The 17,747-nt window shown below is 36.6% G+C and overlaps 1 protein-coding gene across 1 annotated transcript in view; it reads left to right on the forward strand.

Moving 5' to 3' along the window:
• ORC3 (origin recognition complex subunit 3) overlaps positions 1–17,747 on the forward strand; it is a gene marked incomplete at both ends in the record, with an annotated part of 72,019 nt that overhangs the window by 13,733 nt on the left and 40,539 nt on the right. Inside the window, 5 exons of the mRNA XM_080700511.1 lie at positions 2,754–2,851; positions 6,374–6,518; positions 12,336–12,440; positions 13,485–13,636; positions 15,099–15,232. Of these exons, the coding sequence (XP_080556637.1) occupies positions 2,754–2,851; positions 6,374–6,518; positions 12,336–12,440; positions 13,485–13,636; positions 15,099–15,232 (634 nt within the window). The remainder of the gene's footprint in view (positions 1–2,753; positions 2,852–6,373; positions 6,519–12,335; positions 12,441–13,484; positions 13,637–15,098; positions 15,233–17,747) is intronic.

Below are 17,747 nucleotides of genomic sequence, written 5' to 3' on the forward strand. Positions count from 1 at the left end.
CATTCTATATATTTTATTTATTTATTTTGGGTGGGGGGGGTACTAGGGTTCCTGGAAACCCTTCTACTTCCAGGCTATACTCCCAGACCTATTCTATACTTTTTTATTTTTTTGGAAACAGGGCCTCCTAAGCCAGTGTGGCTTCGAACCTGAGCGATCCTCCTGTCTCTGCCTCCCATGCGTGCCGATTACAAGCATGTACCACCACGCCGGGCAAAGAGAAAGCATTCTAACAGATTAAAATGCCCTGCAGCTGTCTTGAATTTCTGAGGGTATTTTTTTCCCCTTATGCATTTTAAAATAGCATTATTTGGCACATTAAAAAAAAAGTCACATCTTGCCAGTGTAGTGGCTCATGCCTGTAATCCCAATATTTGAGAGGTTGAGACAGGAGGATTGCAGGTTTAAGGCCAGCCGCAGCAACTTAACGAGACTGTTTTAAAAATAAAAAGGGCTTAGAGTGTAGCTCAGAGGTAGAATATGGGTTCAATTGCCAGTACCATACACACATAAAAAAAAAAATTCACGTCTTGATTTGCTACTTAAAATTTTACCGTGATTCTGTCCATTATCAATACAAATGATTATTTTTGTTCTGTTTAAGGCTACTTTGTTATTCCGTTTTTTCTCTTAGTAGTATTGTATTTATTTATTTATTTATTTTTTTGCATTACTGGGAATGGGACCCAGGGACATTGTACCTCCGAGATACACCCCCAGCCCTATTTTTTAAGTCTATTTATTTATTTATTTATTTATTTGGTACTGGGGTTCCTGGAAACCCTTCTACCTCTTGCCTACACACCCAGACACCTATTTTTTATATTTTTATTTGGAAACAGGGTCTCTTAAGCTTGCGATGCTGGCTTCGAACTTGCACGATCCTCCTGTCTCCACCTCCCAAGTGCGGGGATTACAAGCGAGCTCCACCATGCCCAGCTAGTTTTTTTCTTTTTGAAACAGGGTCTCACTGAGTTGTGAAGGGCTCACAAGTAGCTGAGACTGTCCACAAACTGTGATCCTCCATTCTCTGCTTCCCGAATGCTGTGATTACAGGCCTGCGCCACCACGCCTGGCCGTATTTACTTTTCTGTTTGCATTTTAAAACTATATATCAGCCAGGTGTGGTGGCGCACGTTTGTAATCCCCGCGCTTGTGAGGCTGAGACAGGAGGATCAAAGCCAGCCTCAGCTACTTAGTGAGGCTCTCAGCAATGTAGTGAGACCCTTTCTCCAAATAAAATATAAAAGGTCTGGGAGTATAGCCCAGAGGTAGAAAGCCTCTGGGTTCCACCCCCAGTACCACCAAAAAAAGAAACCCCCAAAAAACTGTATTTCATTATGAGATGACTTCATTGTATTCTAAGATGTTTGATAAAATTAAGAATTAATACTTGCTAAAAACTCAGAGTCAACTAGAATTAGAAGGAAAATTCTTTAACACAAAAAAGAATTTCTATTTCAGACTCTCAACATTTAAACTTGATGATAGAATACTAGCAGTAAAAAATTTAATGCCATGAAGACTCTAGCCTTTGCAATAAAATATCTAGCTTTAAACAATAATATATATGAAAGACTATAGAAAATTATAAGGATGGTGTAATACTTGATTAAAGGAGATCTGTGGTTTTTGTATGTGAATTTTTAAAATTACTTTAAAATGTTATTTTTAACATTTTAAACGCAATCTTTATGTTTTATTTTATTTAGCTAAAATTTAACTGGTGTAATTATTTTTGAGAAGTAACAAAGTTACTACAAAATTAATTTGATAGGATGGCCTGTGTTTTGGAAAAAATACATTCTTTGGTGGCAGTGGAATAAAAGACCTGTATCTAGTTAATATTAAAATACACTAACATACAGAGCTACAATAATTTAAAAATTCAGGACTGGTATGGGAATAAAATTGGATTCAGTATAACAATGGATAAAGTCCAAAAGTAGTTTGAAGTATATGTAAATGTGTAGACTAAAAGGGCATCCCAAGTCATTAAGAAAAAGAATGAATGATTATTCAGTAAATAAATGTTTTTCAAGCTGAAGGTCATAACCATATGTGAGTTATGAAATAATTTAACAGAAAAAATATTTGCTATTATATGATAAGAATTATTATGTAGGACTTTTGTTTGTGTTTCTGTTATGTGTATGTGTGTTAGATTATGATAAAATGTATTCTTTAATGAGGATCATGGCTTAAAAAGCTTGAAAACCATTGTAATAGAAGGTATTTTGACAAATAGCTAATTATTTAGAGAAAACATTGAAAAAAGATATAAAAAATACCACATGAAAAACTGGAGTACACTATATCCGTGGAACCAAAAAAATAAGAATAGTAGGGAAAAAATCATTAATGGATAAGAATTTAAAGCATATGTATAAAGAAAAAATATATGACGCCATAGCATAAGAGCAAATAATGAAAACACCAATATTAAATATATATACCTCAAGCCAAAAACTATTAAATAAAATAAAATTTGAAAGTAAAGATAAAAATACAACTTAAAAATTAAATATATTTAAATTGAAAGATACAGTTAATGTGGAAAAATGAGATACATAAAACCTAAATACAAAGTATATGAAGTATTATTTCTCTTTTTCCTCACCCCCTCTCTGTATATATATTTGATTCATAGAAAAATATTTAGCTCCCATCATTTACTCTGTGGCTTTGCATGCAGTGTTTCTAACTTTACTGTATAAAAAAAGAAACTGACTTCTTTCTTTCTTTGTCTTTAGAGGACTATTTTAGTAAAGGGAAGAATGAGCCTGAGGACAGTAAGCTTCGATTTGAAACTTACCGCTTGATATGGCAACAGATGAAATATGAAACTGAGGTGAAAACTTTTTTTAACATTTCTCTAGTACTGTAAATCCTTTTTTGTTGCTTTATTTGTCTCCACCAATGTACAACAATTATTGATGAAATTTAGGATACACTGGTCAAGCATCATCTGTAAAAATCCTAAAAAAGAAGCTCTAGTATCCCAAATAATGCACATAGCTTTAGGAACGGCAAAATGATAGATGTTAACGCAAGGTGCTTTCAGATGGTGGCACTCTTAAGTCATTCATTCAGTTAACAAGGTATACAAGTATGAGATTAAGCTATTTCTAAACTCTTTTACTCCTTGTCTTCACATCCAGTTATTATGTTCTCATATTTCAGCTGTGAAATATTTCTCAGTATAACAAGTTGGTAGCTCTAGGTCTAATGTCTTTTTTTTTTTTTTTAATTGGTGCACTGTATTCATACATCATAGTAGGATACATACTTTTGTAGACATACATGCACACTTTTCCCAGTCAGCCCCCACCCAATCCCCAACCCATTCTCTCCCTATCCCTCCCTCCCATGCTTGGCTTAGTAGTTGACATCTAGTATTGTGGCAATTTATCTAAAATTAAAAATGATAATCTCACATAACAGTTTCATTTGTCTGATACCAAGCTTTTGATGACTTAAAGATAACATTTCAATATTTCTTTTTTCTTTCTTTCTTACCAGAGAATATTTTTTTTTCTATTTTTTAGGTGAAACTATCATATATTTATATATTTATTTTTCAGAAAAAAATCTATCCTAATATGGAATATGGACTCTAGGTACCCAAAACGATCTTGAAAAAGAACAAAGCTAGAAGATATATATTTTCTGATTTCAAACCATATAAAGCTACAATAATTGAAACAGTGTAGTACTATTCTAAAGGCAGATATATAAACCATTGGAGTTAAATAAAAGCCTAGAGCTAAATTCTTCCATATATTGTCAAGTTATTTTTGACAAGGTTTCCACGAACATTTGGTGGTGGAAATATTAATCTTTTAACTAAATATTGTTAAAAAATAATAATTACATGGAAAAGAATACAATTGGACCCTTACCTAATCCCATATACAAATATTAACTCAAAATAGATAAAAGACCTAAATATAAATCTTAAGACTATAAACTTTTAGGAGAAAATCTGGGTCATCAAACCTCACAACATTAAAATTGGCAGTGATTTCTTGGTTATGATTTCAATTACACAGGCAACAGAGGAGTATACAAACTCCCTAAAAAAAAAATTGTATATCCAAAGACAATGTAAACAGAGTTAACAGTTACTAATAGAATGGGATAAAATATTTCCAAATGCTATATCTGAAGGTATATTAATATTCCAACTAGAAATCCTAGAAATTAACAACAATAAAGGCAAACAATACCATTTAGAGATAGGTAAAAGACTGACATATATAATGAATCTCCACAGATAACCAATCTTAGTTGTCTGCTGCATGGGAAATCTTGTTTCTCTGGTTCTGGTATGTGTTACCTATTTCTTCTTTGTAGTTAATCTCTTTGAGTATTTTCTCTAGTGCTGGTTTTGAAGACATAAATTCCTTCAGTTTCTGTTTGTCATGGAAGCTTCTTATTTCTCCATCTAATTTGATAGAAAGTTTTGCTGGGTAGGAAATTTTTGGCTGGAAGTTGTTTTCTTTCAGAGTTTGGAATATGTTACTCCAAGCCCTTCTGGCTCTCATGACTTGGTTTGGGAAGTCTGGAGTGATTCTAATTGGTTTGCCTCTGAATGTCACTTGGCCCTTTGCTTTTGTTGCCTTTAAGATTCTCTGCTTGGCTTCCACATTGGTCATTTTGACAATTATGTGGCGTGGGGATCCTCTTCTCCGATCCTGTCTAAAGGGAGTTCTATAAGTTTCCTGGACCTGTGTATCAACCTCTTGCTCTATGTCTGGAAAATTTTCTGCTATTACTTCCTTGAAGAGATTGTAGATCCCTTTGGTTTCACTTTCTTTTCCCTCCTCTATTCCAATTATTCTTAGGTTAGCTCTCTTAAAATGGGCCCATATTTCTTCAATGTCAGATTCCTGCTCTCGGATATTTTTTTCTAGATTAGAAACTATACGTTCATTTTTGGAATGATCATCTTCTAAGAGCGAGATTCTGTTCTCCATGTGTTCTAATCGGTTGTTTGTGCTTTGAATTGAGGCCTTTACTTCATTAATTGCATCCTTTATCTCTTTTTGGCTCTCTCTGAGTTCTTTTCGAAACATCTCTATTATTTCTGCAGTTATTTTCCTGATTTGATATTCTAGAAATCTCTGATTTTCAGTTTTATCGGGTTCTGATGTTGTGGGGTTATGGGCATTCATTACTCCAGTGTTATTCCTCTTTCCCATGATTTCAGAAGTTTGTGCCTTCTCTGGGTTCTTCCCTTGGGTCACTATGACTTCACTTAAGGTGCTCTGGATCTCTAGTCTGTAGTATCTCAGACCCCACTACTCCTTTACTGGGTTGTATCACAGAGTCTCCGACCCAGGGAGTCGATAGAGGCTGCTTTAAACTATGGGGGGTGCCAGGTTGCACGTTCTCCTTTGGTGTGATATCTCTGCCACCGCCACTCCCTCACTGGGTCAAGTCCCAGGAAGTACAGTACTGGGATTTCTCCTCTGTGGCCCGCAATTTGACTCACTGTTCTTGAGTTCGCAGATGTAGCTGTACTGGCCTCGTTGAATTCGCTGCTGCTGCCTCCGGTGGCAATATGGTGCTGCTGCTACGCCCTCAGCTCTGAGGCTGGCTTATTTCTTCTTGGTTTTGAATTCCACTCTGAGTTCTTGCAGCATGTGCTGAGCTCAGCCACTGGGAGCTTTAGATGTTCCCTGCGCTGAAAAATCCCGCCTGGCTGTTCCGTAGCGGCTCACCTCGGCTTGCTGTAGCCGTCCGGTGAATTCGCCGCTGCCGCCAGCAGTATGGCGCTGCTGCCGCATCCTTGGGCGTGAGGCCGGTGTATCTCCTCTGTGGCTGTGAGCTCTCTTCTCAGTCCGCTTTCTCTCTCGAGCCTGGTGATTTTTTTGTTTCTCTGGTGATGGTGTTTTCTGGCTATGAAAGGCGCTGATTTTGTGGTAATGGAGATTGGTTGTTAGCGAGGCTGTTAATCCCCGCTTTTCTTGGTCACCATCTTCCCGGAAGTCCTTATTTTTTATTTTTAAACAGGGTTTTTCTCACTTGCTAAGAGTCTTAGTATGTTGCTGAGGCTCTCCTAGGACCTGTGATCCTCCTATCTCAGCCTCCTAAGTACTTGGATTACAGGTCTACCTCACCATGCCCTGCCTCAAAATGCAATTTAAACTTCAAACATCTTGCCCTTTCTTTGAGTCTCATATGTTGTTTGTGGCTCATTGTATGTAATTTTCCCACTTAAATCTATCTATTGCCAGCTTATTTCATAGATTAAAATTATTTAATGTTCAGAGGGAAAAGAAAAATTGAAATATTCTTACTCTAGGAAGGATACATCAGATTACTACAAATAATGATAATTTATAAAGTTTTTTTTATTTTTTTGTAGCGGGTACAGGAAGAACTAAATAAAAACCTGTTTGACAGTCTAATTGAATTTCTGCAAAAGTCTCATTCTGGATTCCAAAAGAATTCAAGGGACTGGGGCTATCAAATAAAACAGAGAGAAATTCCAACGGCTGCTCTTGTTCTTGGTATGTATGTATCTGTATCTTTTGATGCATGTATATACTTCTTGAATATTTTTTTTATTGTTGATAATAGTGTGGAATAACTTATTCTGATAAAGCTCTTTTGTTTCTTTTACTTATAGAATTAAACTAACTCTAGTTTTCTTTGCAGACTTTTCAAAACCAATAAAACTTTCTGATCATGTAACTGTAAACTTTAAAAAATTGATCCAGCTAATACTTTATTCAAGTTTTTGTCAGAAGGGGAATGATATTTGTTTTATTCTTTCTTCCTTATATATATTAAGTGAGTATTTGAGGGCTTGGTAATAAACCACCAGTGTCTTAGTGGATTTGATTTTTGTACCTTTTTTAAAATCATATTTTCAGTAATCTGTATTATTAATTTTACTTCCTTGTATTTATTTTTTTGATTTTAGGTTGTTTTATTATATTAATATTAATTGCCAAAGAAGGATTTATATGAATTGTAAATAAATTGCTTTCAGATTGCAGGTTATAAATTTTATGTATGTGTGTGTGTGGTATTGATGTTGTTGTATTTTGTGTGTGTGTGTGTGTTGTTGTTGTTGTTGTTGTTACTGGGAATTGAACCCACGGGCATTCTACCTCTGAGCTATATCCTCAGTTCTTTTTAAAAATTCTTTGTTTTGAAACAGTCTTGCTCAGTTGCTGAGGGTCTCTCTAAATTACTGAGGCTGGCCTCGAAATTACAAGTACACCATCATGTCCTACTTTCTTTTTTATTTTTGAAACAATCTCACTAAGTTACTGTTTACTGGCTTTGAGCCTCTAATCCTCCTGTCTTAGCCTCCCAAGTACTGGAATTACAGGCATATGGCATCATGCCTAGCATTAGTTCCTTAAATATTCACCACTAGTACCTCATCTTTACCAAACATTTGGATTCTAGGATAATGGGAGAAAATTCTCTGAGATATTAGCAAGTTTCTTTTGTATAGTTTTTTTTTTTTTCCCCCGTCATGCTGAAGATTGAACCCAGGGCTACAAGCCTGCTGAGCATGTGTTCTACCATTAGGCTACATCTTTTATTTCATTCTTTTTATAAAGAAAGTAAAATTTACTTGGGTTTCAAATGTTCTTTTCATTTCACTTTCAACTTTGAATTTATTTCGGATTTGTTATACCAGTAGGTTATGACATAATAACATTTGTTATATACTAGTAGATTATGAGGTGCTAGGGTAGGAAAAATAAAAAGATAGATAGAAAGGAGAGAAAAGGAAGGACAAGGGAATATGATTTTAATCTAACGTTCCACACCTTTCCAGCCCCGTCATTTCCCAGGTTCTTCTCCCAGGGCTGTACCTCAAATTTCTGCGGAATCTGTAGTTCTTAGAATTACTGGCAACTTATCCACTTATGAAAAATTTCTTGTGCATTTTTAATTAGCCTTTGTAATAAATAGGTTAAGCAAATTGATACGATTTTGTGGGGAGACACTGGGGATTGAATCCAAGGGCATTCTACCTCTGAGCTACACTTGTATTTCTGTTCTCATTTCTTAGTTGAAAGAGGATCTCAATAAGTTGCTAAGGGCATTACTAAGTTGCCAAGGCTGATCTCAAACCTGCTGATCTCAGTCTTCCTGTCTCATCCTCCTAAGTACTGGGGTTATAGGTGTGTGCCACCATGCCCAGCTGAGATATAATATTTTAAGAAACCTATAATCTAGGGTACTTTCCAACATTATCTACTGATCATATAGTAGAGACCACATTAGGCCGAGGATTCTGAATATTGCCAGGTCACCATAAATCATCTGTGATCACCATAGTAATATCATTTCTACATACCTTCCCATACCTACACCTCACCAAATTTCCTTTTAAATGAAGATCCTGCGATCCCCTAAAACATATTTCATACTCAGGATGGCCTGCATTCTTTCTTGAATGTGTATGCCTTATTCTGTGCCTCTAGTTGACAAGTCTTTAAATGAGTTTCTGTGATGTTTGTCAAGCCCACTTATCCTGAGGGGAGGTCCGCCCTCCACAAACTCCTCAGACCACTTCCTGTGACAATAATTAATTAATTCTCTTGTATAATACTTTCTCTAACACTGTTCACTACCCAAATTTTATTCTAGATATTGAGGAAAATAGTTCACAAACTAATATATGTAGAAATAACTACAGAAAGGTCTTATTAAAATGCAGGTTTTTGTTAATAGGTCTGGGATGAGGCCTGAAATCTTGTATTTCTAACAGGTTTCTACCTGGTACCCACACTGCTGATCTCTGGACCACCCTGTATAATAAGCCGTAATGGAGTGATTTTTATAATGTTGTGGACTAGCTTTCCAGTGTAGCCTGCCATCCAATTTTAAACCCTTTCTACTTATGGGTGAGCAACTCGGGCCCAGTGATGGCCCATTTGTACTATTGGATGCTTCATTTCTCTGCTGCCAGGTTACAGCAACTAGGGGTGGAGGAGGAGGCACAGGTTGACCTGATAGTTGAGAGTTTAAAGCCCTACCCTGCCAAAAAGGAAGAAAAGAAGTTAATGGAAATTGGGTTTGTCAGAATCATGGTCTGAAGAAAACATTTTTCTAGTTAAAGACATTGTTGATTATCTTTTTTGGGGGGCGTTACTGGGGATTGAACCCAGGGGCATACTCTCTCCAAGCTACAACACCAGCCCGATTTTTTCATTCTTTGTTTTGAAACAGGGTCTCACTAAGTTGCAGAGGGCCTCACTAAGTAGCTGAGGCTGCCCACGAGCCCAGATCCTCCTGTCTCAGCCTCTCAGATGGTGGGATTACAAACTTGCACCACCAAACCCAGCTCTCATTATCTTGTTGGCAATAGACAGTTCTATGGTAATGTTAAATTACTCAGAAAGGCAGGAAAAGCCAGTTTTTTACTGAGCTCCCAAATTTGTTCTGATATGTATTATTACAGCCATAGACTCTGATATATTCAAGGAACAGTATGGTGGTGTAAAAAATTTTATACTTAGAACTTAAGAGCAATTGCATGTTTTTATCCATTTTAAAATAGTTTGCTGCCGAGCATAGTGGCACGCGCTTGTAATCCTAGCGCATGGGAGCCTGAGACAGGAGGATCGCACAGGTTCAAAGCCAGCCTTAGCTACTTACTGAGGCTCTCAGCAACTTAGTAAGACCCTATTTCCAAATAAAATATAAAATAGGTCTGGGAGTATAGCCTGGAGGTAGAAAAGCCCCTAGGGTTCCATCCCCAGTACCACAAATATATATATAATAAAAATAGTTTGCTACCAGCATTTGGGAGGCTGAGACAGGACGTTGATGGTTTGTGGACAGCCTCAGCTACTTAGTGAGCCCCTTTGCAACTCATTGAGACCCTGTTTCAAAATAAAGACTAAAAAATAAGGCTAGGGGTGTAGCTCGGAGGTAGAATGCTTCCGAGTTCTATCACCAGTACTGCAAAAATAAATAAATTAGTAAATAGAAATAAAAATAGAAGCCGGGTGTGGTGGTACACACTTGTAATCCCTGCGCTTGGGAGGCAGAGACAGGAGGATCATGCAGAGACCCTGTTTCCAAGTAAAAATATAAAATAGGTCTGGGAGTGTAGCCCAGAGGTAGAAGGGTTCCATCCCCAGTACCGCCAAAAAATAAATAATAAATAATAAATAAAACTAATAAATAAATAAAAAATAGTTTGCTAAAAAGAAAAACAGGCAAAAATGTTCAGGAAAAAGGTCTGCTAACATTTAATGTTTTAGCTTTCCTGGGGGAGGAAAGAAAAGCTTATTGCTGTCATGAATGCTTTTGAAATTTTTCTTTGTTTCCAAATAAAACCAGTGTCAAGAAAGAACTTTCTAGAAATCATAAGTTGTTATATTATAGAAGGTATTAGTTAATGGAATTATTCCCAGAATAGGGGAGAAATTTCCATCCAACACTAGTTGTATGAAAAGTATTAAAACTGGTTTATGGAAATGAAAACTGAAAGTTTGGTAAATACCAAAGCCTCATAGGTTTAATTACTTTTTAGGCTTTTCCTTTAAAATTCAGCTTAGTATACACTTTTACCTGTTTACTGAGTTCTATGTTGTTGTTGTTGTTGTTGTTGTTGTTGTTGTTGTTTCCAGTACTGAGGATTGAACTCAGGGGCACTCTACCACCGAGCTACACTCCCAGTTCTATTTTTTATTCTTCATTTTGAAACAGGGTCTCACTGAGTTGCAAAGGGTCTCACAAAGTAGCTGAGGCTGTCAGCAAGCTGTAATCTTTCTCCCTCAGCCTCCCAAATGCTAGGAATATAAACGTGCACCACCACACCTGGCTCCAGCCCTTTTTATTTTTTTGTGGAACTCAGTATTGAATTCAGGGGTATTATAGCTCTGGGATACACCCCTAGCCTTTTTATTTATTTATTTATATTTATTTTTTGCAGTACTTGAAATGGAACTTAGGAGCATTCTACCTGTAAGCTACACCCCCAGCCCTATTTTTTATTCTTTATTTTGAAACAAGGTTTCACTGAGTTGCAAAGGGCCTCACTAAGTAGCTGAGGCTGTCCTAAACCATGATCCTCCTGTCTCAGCCTCCGGAATGCTGGGGTTACAAGCATGCGTCACCACAACCAACTGAGTACTATGATTATTAATAGTATAGTATTGTACTTGGATTTTCCTCATTTTTTAAGTCAATAAATGACTTAAAAATAAATCCACAATAAAGCTGGATTTCATATCCCCTTATTTTTGAATTGATAAAGAGCTTTTTATGAATTTGACAAAGAAATGAAGTTATTTCTGAGATATTTTCAAAGGTTAATTATACATCCTCAGTAATTTTTTTGAAAGGAGTAGTGCCGAGTATCTCAACACACAAATCAATTGTGTCACTCAGCTTTCTGATAGTGTGACAAAATACTTGAGGTAATTAGCACATAAAGTAGAAGGTTCTATTTTGGTCAGTTGGTCCGTGTTGAGGCCAGTACTGAGGCAGCGCATCATGATGGGGAGCACATGGAGGAGCAAAGGTGCTCATTTTTTGGCAGCTGGGCAACAAAGAGAGACAGAAAGGGGCCAAATTTGGTATTCCTTTCAAGGACATCTCCCCAAAGACCTGATTTCCTTCCACTGATTTCCTTCCTCTAAGTCTAACCTCCTAAAGGTTTCATTGCCTCCCAATAAGCATCATAAGCTGGGGACTAAGCTTTCAGTGGCCCTTGGAGAACATTTAAGATCCAAACTACAGGATAATTATAGCATGCACCTTTAGATAACCTATTTTTTAAAAATATGCTTTTATTAGTACATTGTAGTCTTAACATCATAATGTAGTTCAGAATGATAGGGACATACATTCACATAGCACTTGGTGAGCTTCCCTGCCCCCCCTGCTCCCTCCTCTTCCTTGTAGATGATACTGAAATTGGCATTAGTAATTTCACTTATGTATATAACGTCAGTGGAAGTGTTTCCTTCATGTTTTTTCCTCCTCCCGGAGACCCCCTTCATTGCTTCACTGTGATTTCTCCATTACATAGAAGCCATCTTACATTCCGATTACTCCTTAACTTCCACATATGAGAGAAAACATATGGCCCTTCATTTTCTGTGACTGGCTAATTTCACTTAACATAATGCTCTCCAATTCCACCTATTTTCCTGCAGATGACATACTTTTGTTCTTCTTTATTGCTGAGTAGAATAGATACATCTTTATTGATATAGTCTATTTTTATGGTTTCTATTATGAATCATTTTTAAATGTTTTTACTTGGTAGTTTACCTGACATGTTAAGTTCCTTTGGTTGTTAAAATACTAACAAATATTGAAATTAATGTATTATTTCATAGGCGTGAATGTCACAGATCATGATTTAATATTCAGAAGTCTAACAGAGGCCCTTCAGAAAAAAGTTACACCATATGTTGTCTCATTGCAAGCTAAAGATTGTCCAGGTAAAATATAAGTGTCATAATAGCTTGGTGAAATAGAATTCTTTCTCTCTCTCTCTCTCTCTCTCTCTCTCTCTCTCTCTTTCTCTCTCTCTCTTCTTCTCTTTTTCTTTCCTCTCTAGCTTTTTAATTCCTCTTTATTTGTGGAAAAAGCACAGGGTTATATCTTTGGCAGGGTGAAGTGTGGGGGCTCCCAAAGTAATCTTGTCTGTCATTGAACTCTTTGCCCGCTTTTGCCTGCCTTATTCTGGCCCCATTCCTACCATGTCAGCGTCATTGCCAGTGAAGTGTTTTGCAAGATGTGTTCCTTAACGCAGTCAAACTTTTACTAAGTAGAAAGGTTTAAAACAGGGAGCTGAGAATTTGAAAATGGGGAGTTCTTACCTTGTTTAATAGAGTAGACGCTATAGTTTTGTATTTACAGCATTAAGTTATCTTATTTTCCTTCTTTAAAAGGCCACCATGGTAAAAGTGATCCATTAGCGAAGCTAATCTTGAATATCTGAAGCCATCAAATCAAAAGGCTGTGTATACTAATATAGTAAAATTTGTTTGGATTCAGACTGATTCAAGACTTTTATGTTCTTATATTACTTTTATATTTATAAACTGATTGGAAATGAATAAATACCCCTAGAGACATCTTTTAAAATGATTATAAAGGAAACTTTGTGATGAGTAAGATAATTCCTAAGAAAACACTTCTGGTATGTTTTAGGGACCTTGAATCCTTTTGTCTTTAGTGTCTTTAAATACATATAATTCCTAAAATAGTTTATAATTTCTGTTACCATATTTGCTTAGATAATAACTTCCTTTATAGATAATATACAAATTTGGGTCTGATCTTAGTATGAACTAGTGAAATTTAAATATTAAGGAAAGGGTATTAATGACCATTAATAGTGAATATGTAAATGTTACTTTAGCTAGATTGATGATAAGTATAGAAAAATACATTTTACCTGAATAATGGATTTTACTCATCAAGAAATCTTAAGGGCCTTAGACTTTAAGAGTAAAACAAGCTTTTTTTTTATTTTGCAGATATGAAACATCTTTTGCAAAAGTTGGTCTCACAGTTGATGGATTGTTGTGTAGATGTAGAACCTAAAGAGACAGAAAGTGTTCAGGTTACTCAGAAAAAGACACACTGTTCAATGGATTCACTTTCCAGTTGGTATCTGACTGTCACACAGGTAACATAGACAGGATTGTCTTCCAAAATATTGGCATATGACTGATGGGACCTAGAATTATATTAAACATACTACTTTTTTGTCCTAATAAGCAGCAGCATTAAGTATCAGTTTAATAGTTGCTATTTATTTTTCTAAGACAACTAGAATTTAAAAGTTTTTTTTTTTTTTAAGCCGGGCGTGGTAGCGCATGCTTGTAATCCCAGCGCTTGGGAGGCTGAGACAGGAGGATCACACAGCTTCAAAGCCAGCCTCAGCTACTTAGTGAGGCTTTCAGCAACTTATTGAGACCCTGTTTCCAAATAAAGTATAAAATAGGTCTGGGAGTATAGCCTGGAGGTAGAAAGCCCCTGGGTCCCCCTTCCCCCAGTACCACAAAAAAATAAGTTTTTTTATTAGTATGTAGCCTATATCCTGGTAAGTGGTTAGGTTCTTACGAGGACATTGTATTGTTGAAGAATGTCATCTAGTTACAAAAAGATAGCAGTAGGAGTTAGTTTTGTTGCATATTCTATCTCTGAAATTTTAATGTATTACCTCCTAAGTTCCTTGGTATTTGCTTTTGTGCAGTAGAACTATGCTGCCAGTTCCCATTGTCAACTTAGTCCTATGAGAAATAACCATGTGTTATTGTTTTTTAAAATATAGCTTGTTTCCATGCTTAGGGTTCTTAGGAAATCGCTTCTCTATAAGTAAACTATGTTCCGTAGCAAAAAATAAATTCCATTCCACTATCACAATTTCTGGTGAAAATGAAGAATGTGGGTGATTACTGGAAACTGCACTTTAAAGCCATAGCCTTAGTTTATAATAATGTATAACCAGATAGTATAGGTAAAAACTGTTTTAGTGACATTTTCCAGTCAACATTTTTGCTAAAGTCATTGTAACTGAAGTTTCATTTTTGCTTTATAAAATTATGAAACTAGGCCTAATGCATACCATAATACCTTAATTTGATCCACAATTTTAGATTTTCTAGAAATTAAACACTGTCTAATTCATATCTGATGTATTTTAAGAGAATTGGCATTAGATCAGATAATATTTAGCATTCTTCTCAAGCTTGAAAGTTCATAGCAGCAGAGCAGCAAGTAGTGCATGTATTATGCATGTAATTAAAAATACTAATTCTCACTGTAAAATGCAACTTTCTGCCAACATAAAATTCAATTTTATAGAAAAATGTTTCTCTTCCTGTTTTTTCCTTTCATTTTCTCCGCAAGAAATATGACTATTTCATATGAATTATAGATTTTACTAAACCTTTTTCTTCTTGGTCTTTATTTTCATATCAGATACAGAAAGATTGTGCTAATAACTGTAGGAATGAGTTTCTGTCTATTCTGTGGTAAAAACAAAAGAAACACAGTCGTTGGGAAATATTACCACGTGGCATTGTAATATGTTAGGATGGGCAGGCTTAACTTTTAACTTATTCTTTGCACAATGGCTAAAAAAGAAGACAGACCTAAGAATGCCAACCAAAAAGAAGACAACTTCCAGCCAGTGGCGGTCTCCTCCTGTTGTGCTTATCTTAAAGGACATGGAAAGCTTCACAACAAAAGTACTTCAAGACTTCATAATTATCAGCAGGTAAATGGTGTGTCACTTGGCCTTTGGTTGAAATTCTCTTTTTATGCAGAAAATATTACTGTTGCCTTAGAAAGCATAATCTTTTTTTTTTAATTTAAAGGAGTTTATTAAAAAGATAGAAATACAGAAGATAGTTACAGCCTCATGTTATCCAAAGGTAACATGAGAGAGTGCTTCGAACGAAATCACCCTAAAAAGCATAATCTTTATGTAAAGACCAAAGCAGTAGAATATAGTGTTTTAAAGTTCTTTATAGCCGGGCGTGGTGGTGAATGCGTGTAATCCCTGCGCTTGGGAGGCGGAGACAGGAGGACCGCACAGGTTCGAAGCCAGCCGTGAGCACTGGCTTAGGAGACCCTGTTTCCAAAAATAAAAATAGGTCTGGGAGTGTAGCCTGGAAGTAGAAGGGCTTCCAGGAACCCCAGTACCACCAAAAAAAAAAAAAAAAAGTTCTTTATAATTGAGTGTTCAAAAGCCTTTGATCAGATATTTTGTTTGGTTCTTGACCCAAGTGAAAATCAAAGACAAATATATTCTGTTTTTATTTTATTTTATTTTAATCAATTCATTGATTTAGTTTTTTGTGGATCTGGGGGTGGAACCCAGGGGAATTCAACCTCCGAGCCACACCCCTAGCCCTATTTTTTATTCTTTATTTTGAAACAGGGTCTCACTAAGTTGCCAAGGGCCTCACTAAGTAGCTGAGGCTGTGTGTATACTGTGATCCTCCAGTCTCCCGAATGCTGGGATTACAAGCGTGTGCCACCATGCCCAGCTTAGCCTGTTTTTAAATAGCATGGTAAGGTAATATAAAATGTAGTCTTATCTTGCTTGTCTGTATCTTACTTGTTCATTAAATGGATAACAATATCAGGTTGGGATTTTTTTATCAGGCCTTATTTTTTGATATCTATCTTTAGAGGCTCTGAGTTACGAACAGCTTGACTCACCAATATTCTTTTCTAAATAATATTATCTTATGTTTATATAATATTTCTAGTGAAAACTATTTTAATGATGCCACTGGGTCTTCTAGTCTATGAGACTCAGGATTAAAGTAACTCTAAAAATCTCATGACATACATTTCTCATAGTATATTTTTAGGATATAATTTTGGCACTTTCTATATTTCAACTTGCCTTCATAGTTATGGCTACAATTGACTAAACCTATGTAGAATGATAATTTACTAACATATTAAAAATTATTATATTGATACTGTGTGGTTTTCTTTCTTTTTACCATTGACTCTAAGAGTTTTGGATCCTAGGATTTTATGTGGTTTGTTTGTTTTGCAGTATTGAGGTATGAACCCAGCATATGCATGCCAGCATCTGCGCTACCCCTGAGCTATATACTCAGGCCTCTGTATTAGGACAGATTTACTCACTCCCTTCCTTCCATTGGAGATTGAACCCAGGAGAATTCTACCCCTGAGCTCTACCAAGTCCTTTTTAAATTAATTAAATGATTAATTTATTTATTTTACAGTACTGAGGGTGTGTCCCAGGAACATTCTACCTCTGAGCTCTTCCCCCAGCCCTACTTTTTATTCTTTATTTTGAAACAAGGTCTCACTAAGTTGCAGAGGGCCTCACTAAGTAGCTGAGGCTGTCTGTAAACCCATAATCCTCCTGTCTCAGCCTCTCAAGTACTGGGATTACATGTGTGTTCCACCATACCTGGTTTGTTTGTTTGTTTGTTGGTTGGTTGGTTGGTTGGTTGGTTGGTACTGGGTGTGGAACCCAGAGGCCTTCTACCTCTGGGCTATACTCCCAGACCTATTTTATATTTTATTTGGAAACAGGGTCTCACTAAGTTGCTGAGAATCTCACTAAGTAGCTGAGGCTGGCTTCAAACCTGTGCGATCCTCCTGTCTCATCCTCCCAAGCGCAGGGATTACAAGTGTGTGCCACCATGCCCGGCTTATTTTTAATTTTGAAACAAGATTTCACTAAGTTACTGCAGCCTGCTGGTCTCAAACCTACAACCCTCCTGTGTCAGCCCCCCAAGTACAGGGATTACAGACATGCACCACTATGCCTGGTTTCCTAGAACTTTTCCTAATTTTAACACTAAACTGCTTATAATACTGGGTAACTATATAGTACAGCCATAGTATTTTAGTTGTATTTTTCATTACTGTGACCAAAATACCCGACAAAGGAAGAAAGGCTTATTTAGCTCACAGTCTCAGTTTCAGAGGTCAGTCCATGGTTAGCTGGTTTATGACAGGAGGGCTTTTTGGCATCGTGGAGGAGGAAAAGCCGCTTTTTCAGCCAAGAAAGAGAAAGCAAGTGCATGCGTGCGTGTGTGTGTGTGTGCGCGCGCGTGCGCGCACGTGTGCACATGCGCACAACATGAGCACAAGCAGCCAGAGACCTACAGAGTCCCAAAGGCAATGCCATCAGTGACCCACTTCCTCTAGCTGTGCCCCCCCTTACCTGTGAACCTTCCTGCTTTGGGGATGTGTTTTCAACACATGAGCATTTGAGGAAACATTGCAGACCTCAA

Source organism: Muscardinus avellanarius (genome assembly GCF_963383645.1).
Source record: "Muscardinus avellanarius genome assembly, chromosome: 8".
NCBI lineage: Eukaryota > Metazoa > Chordata > Mammalia > Rodentia > Gliridae > Muscardinus > Muscardinus avellanarius.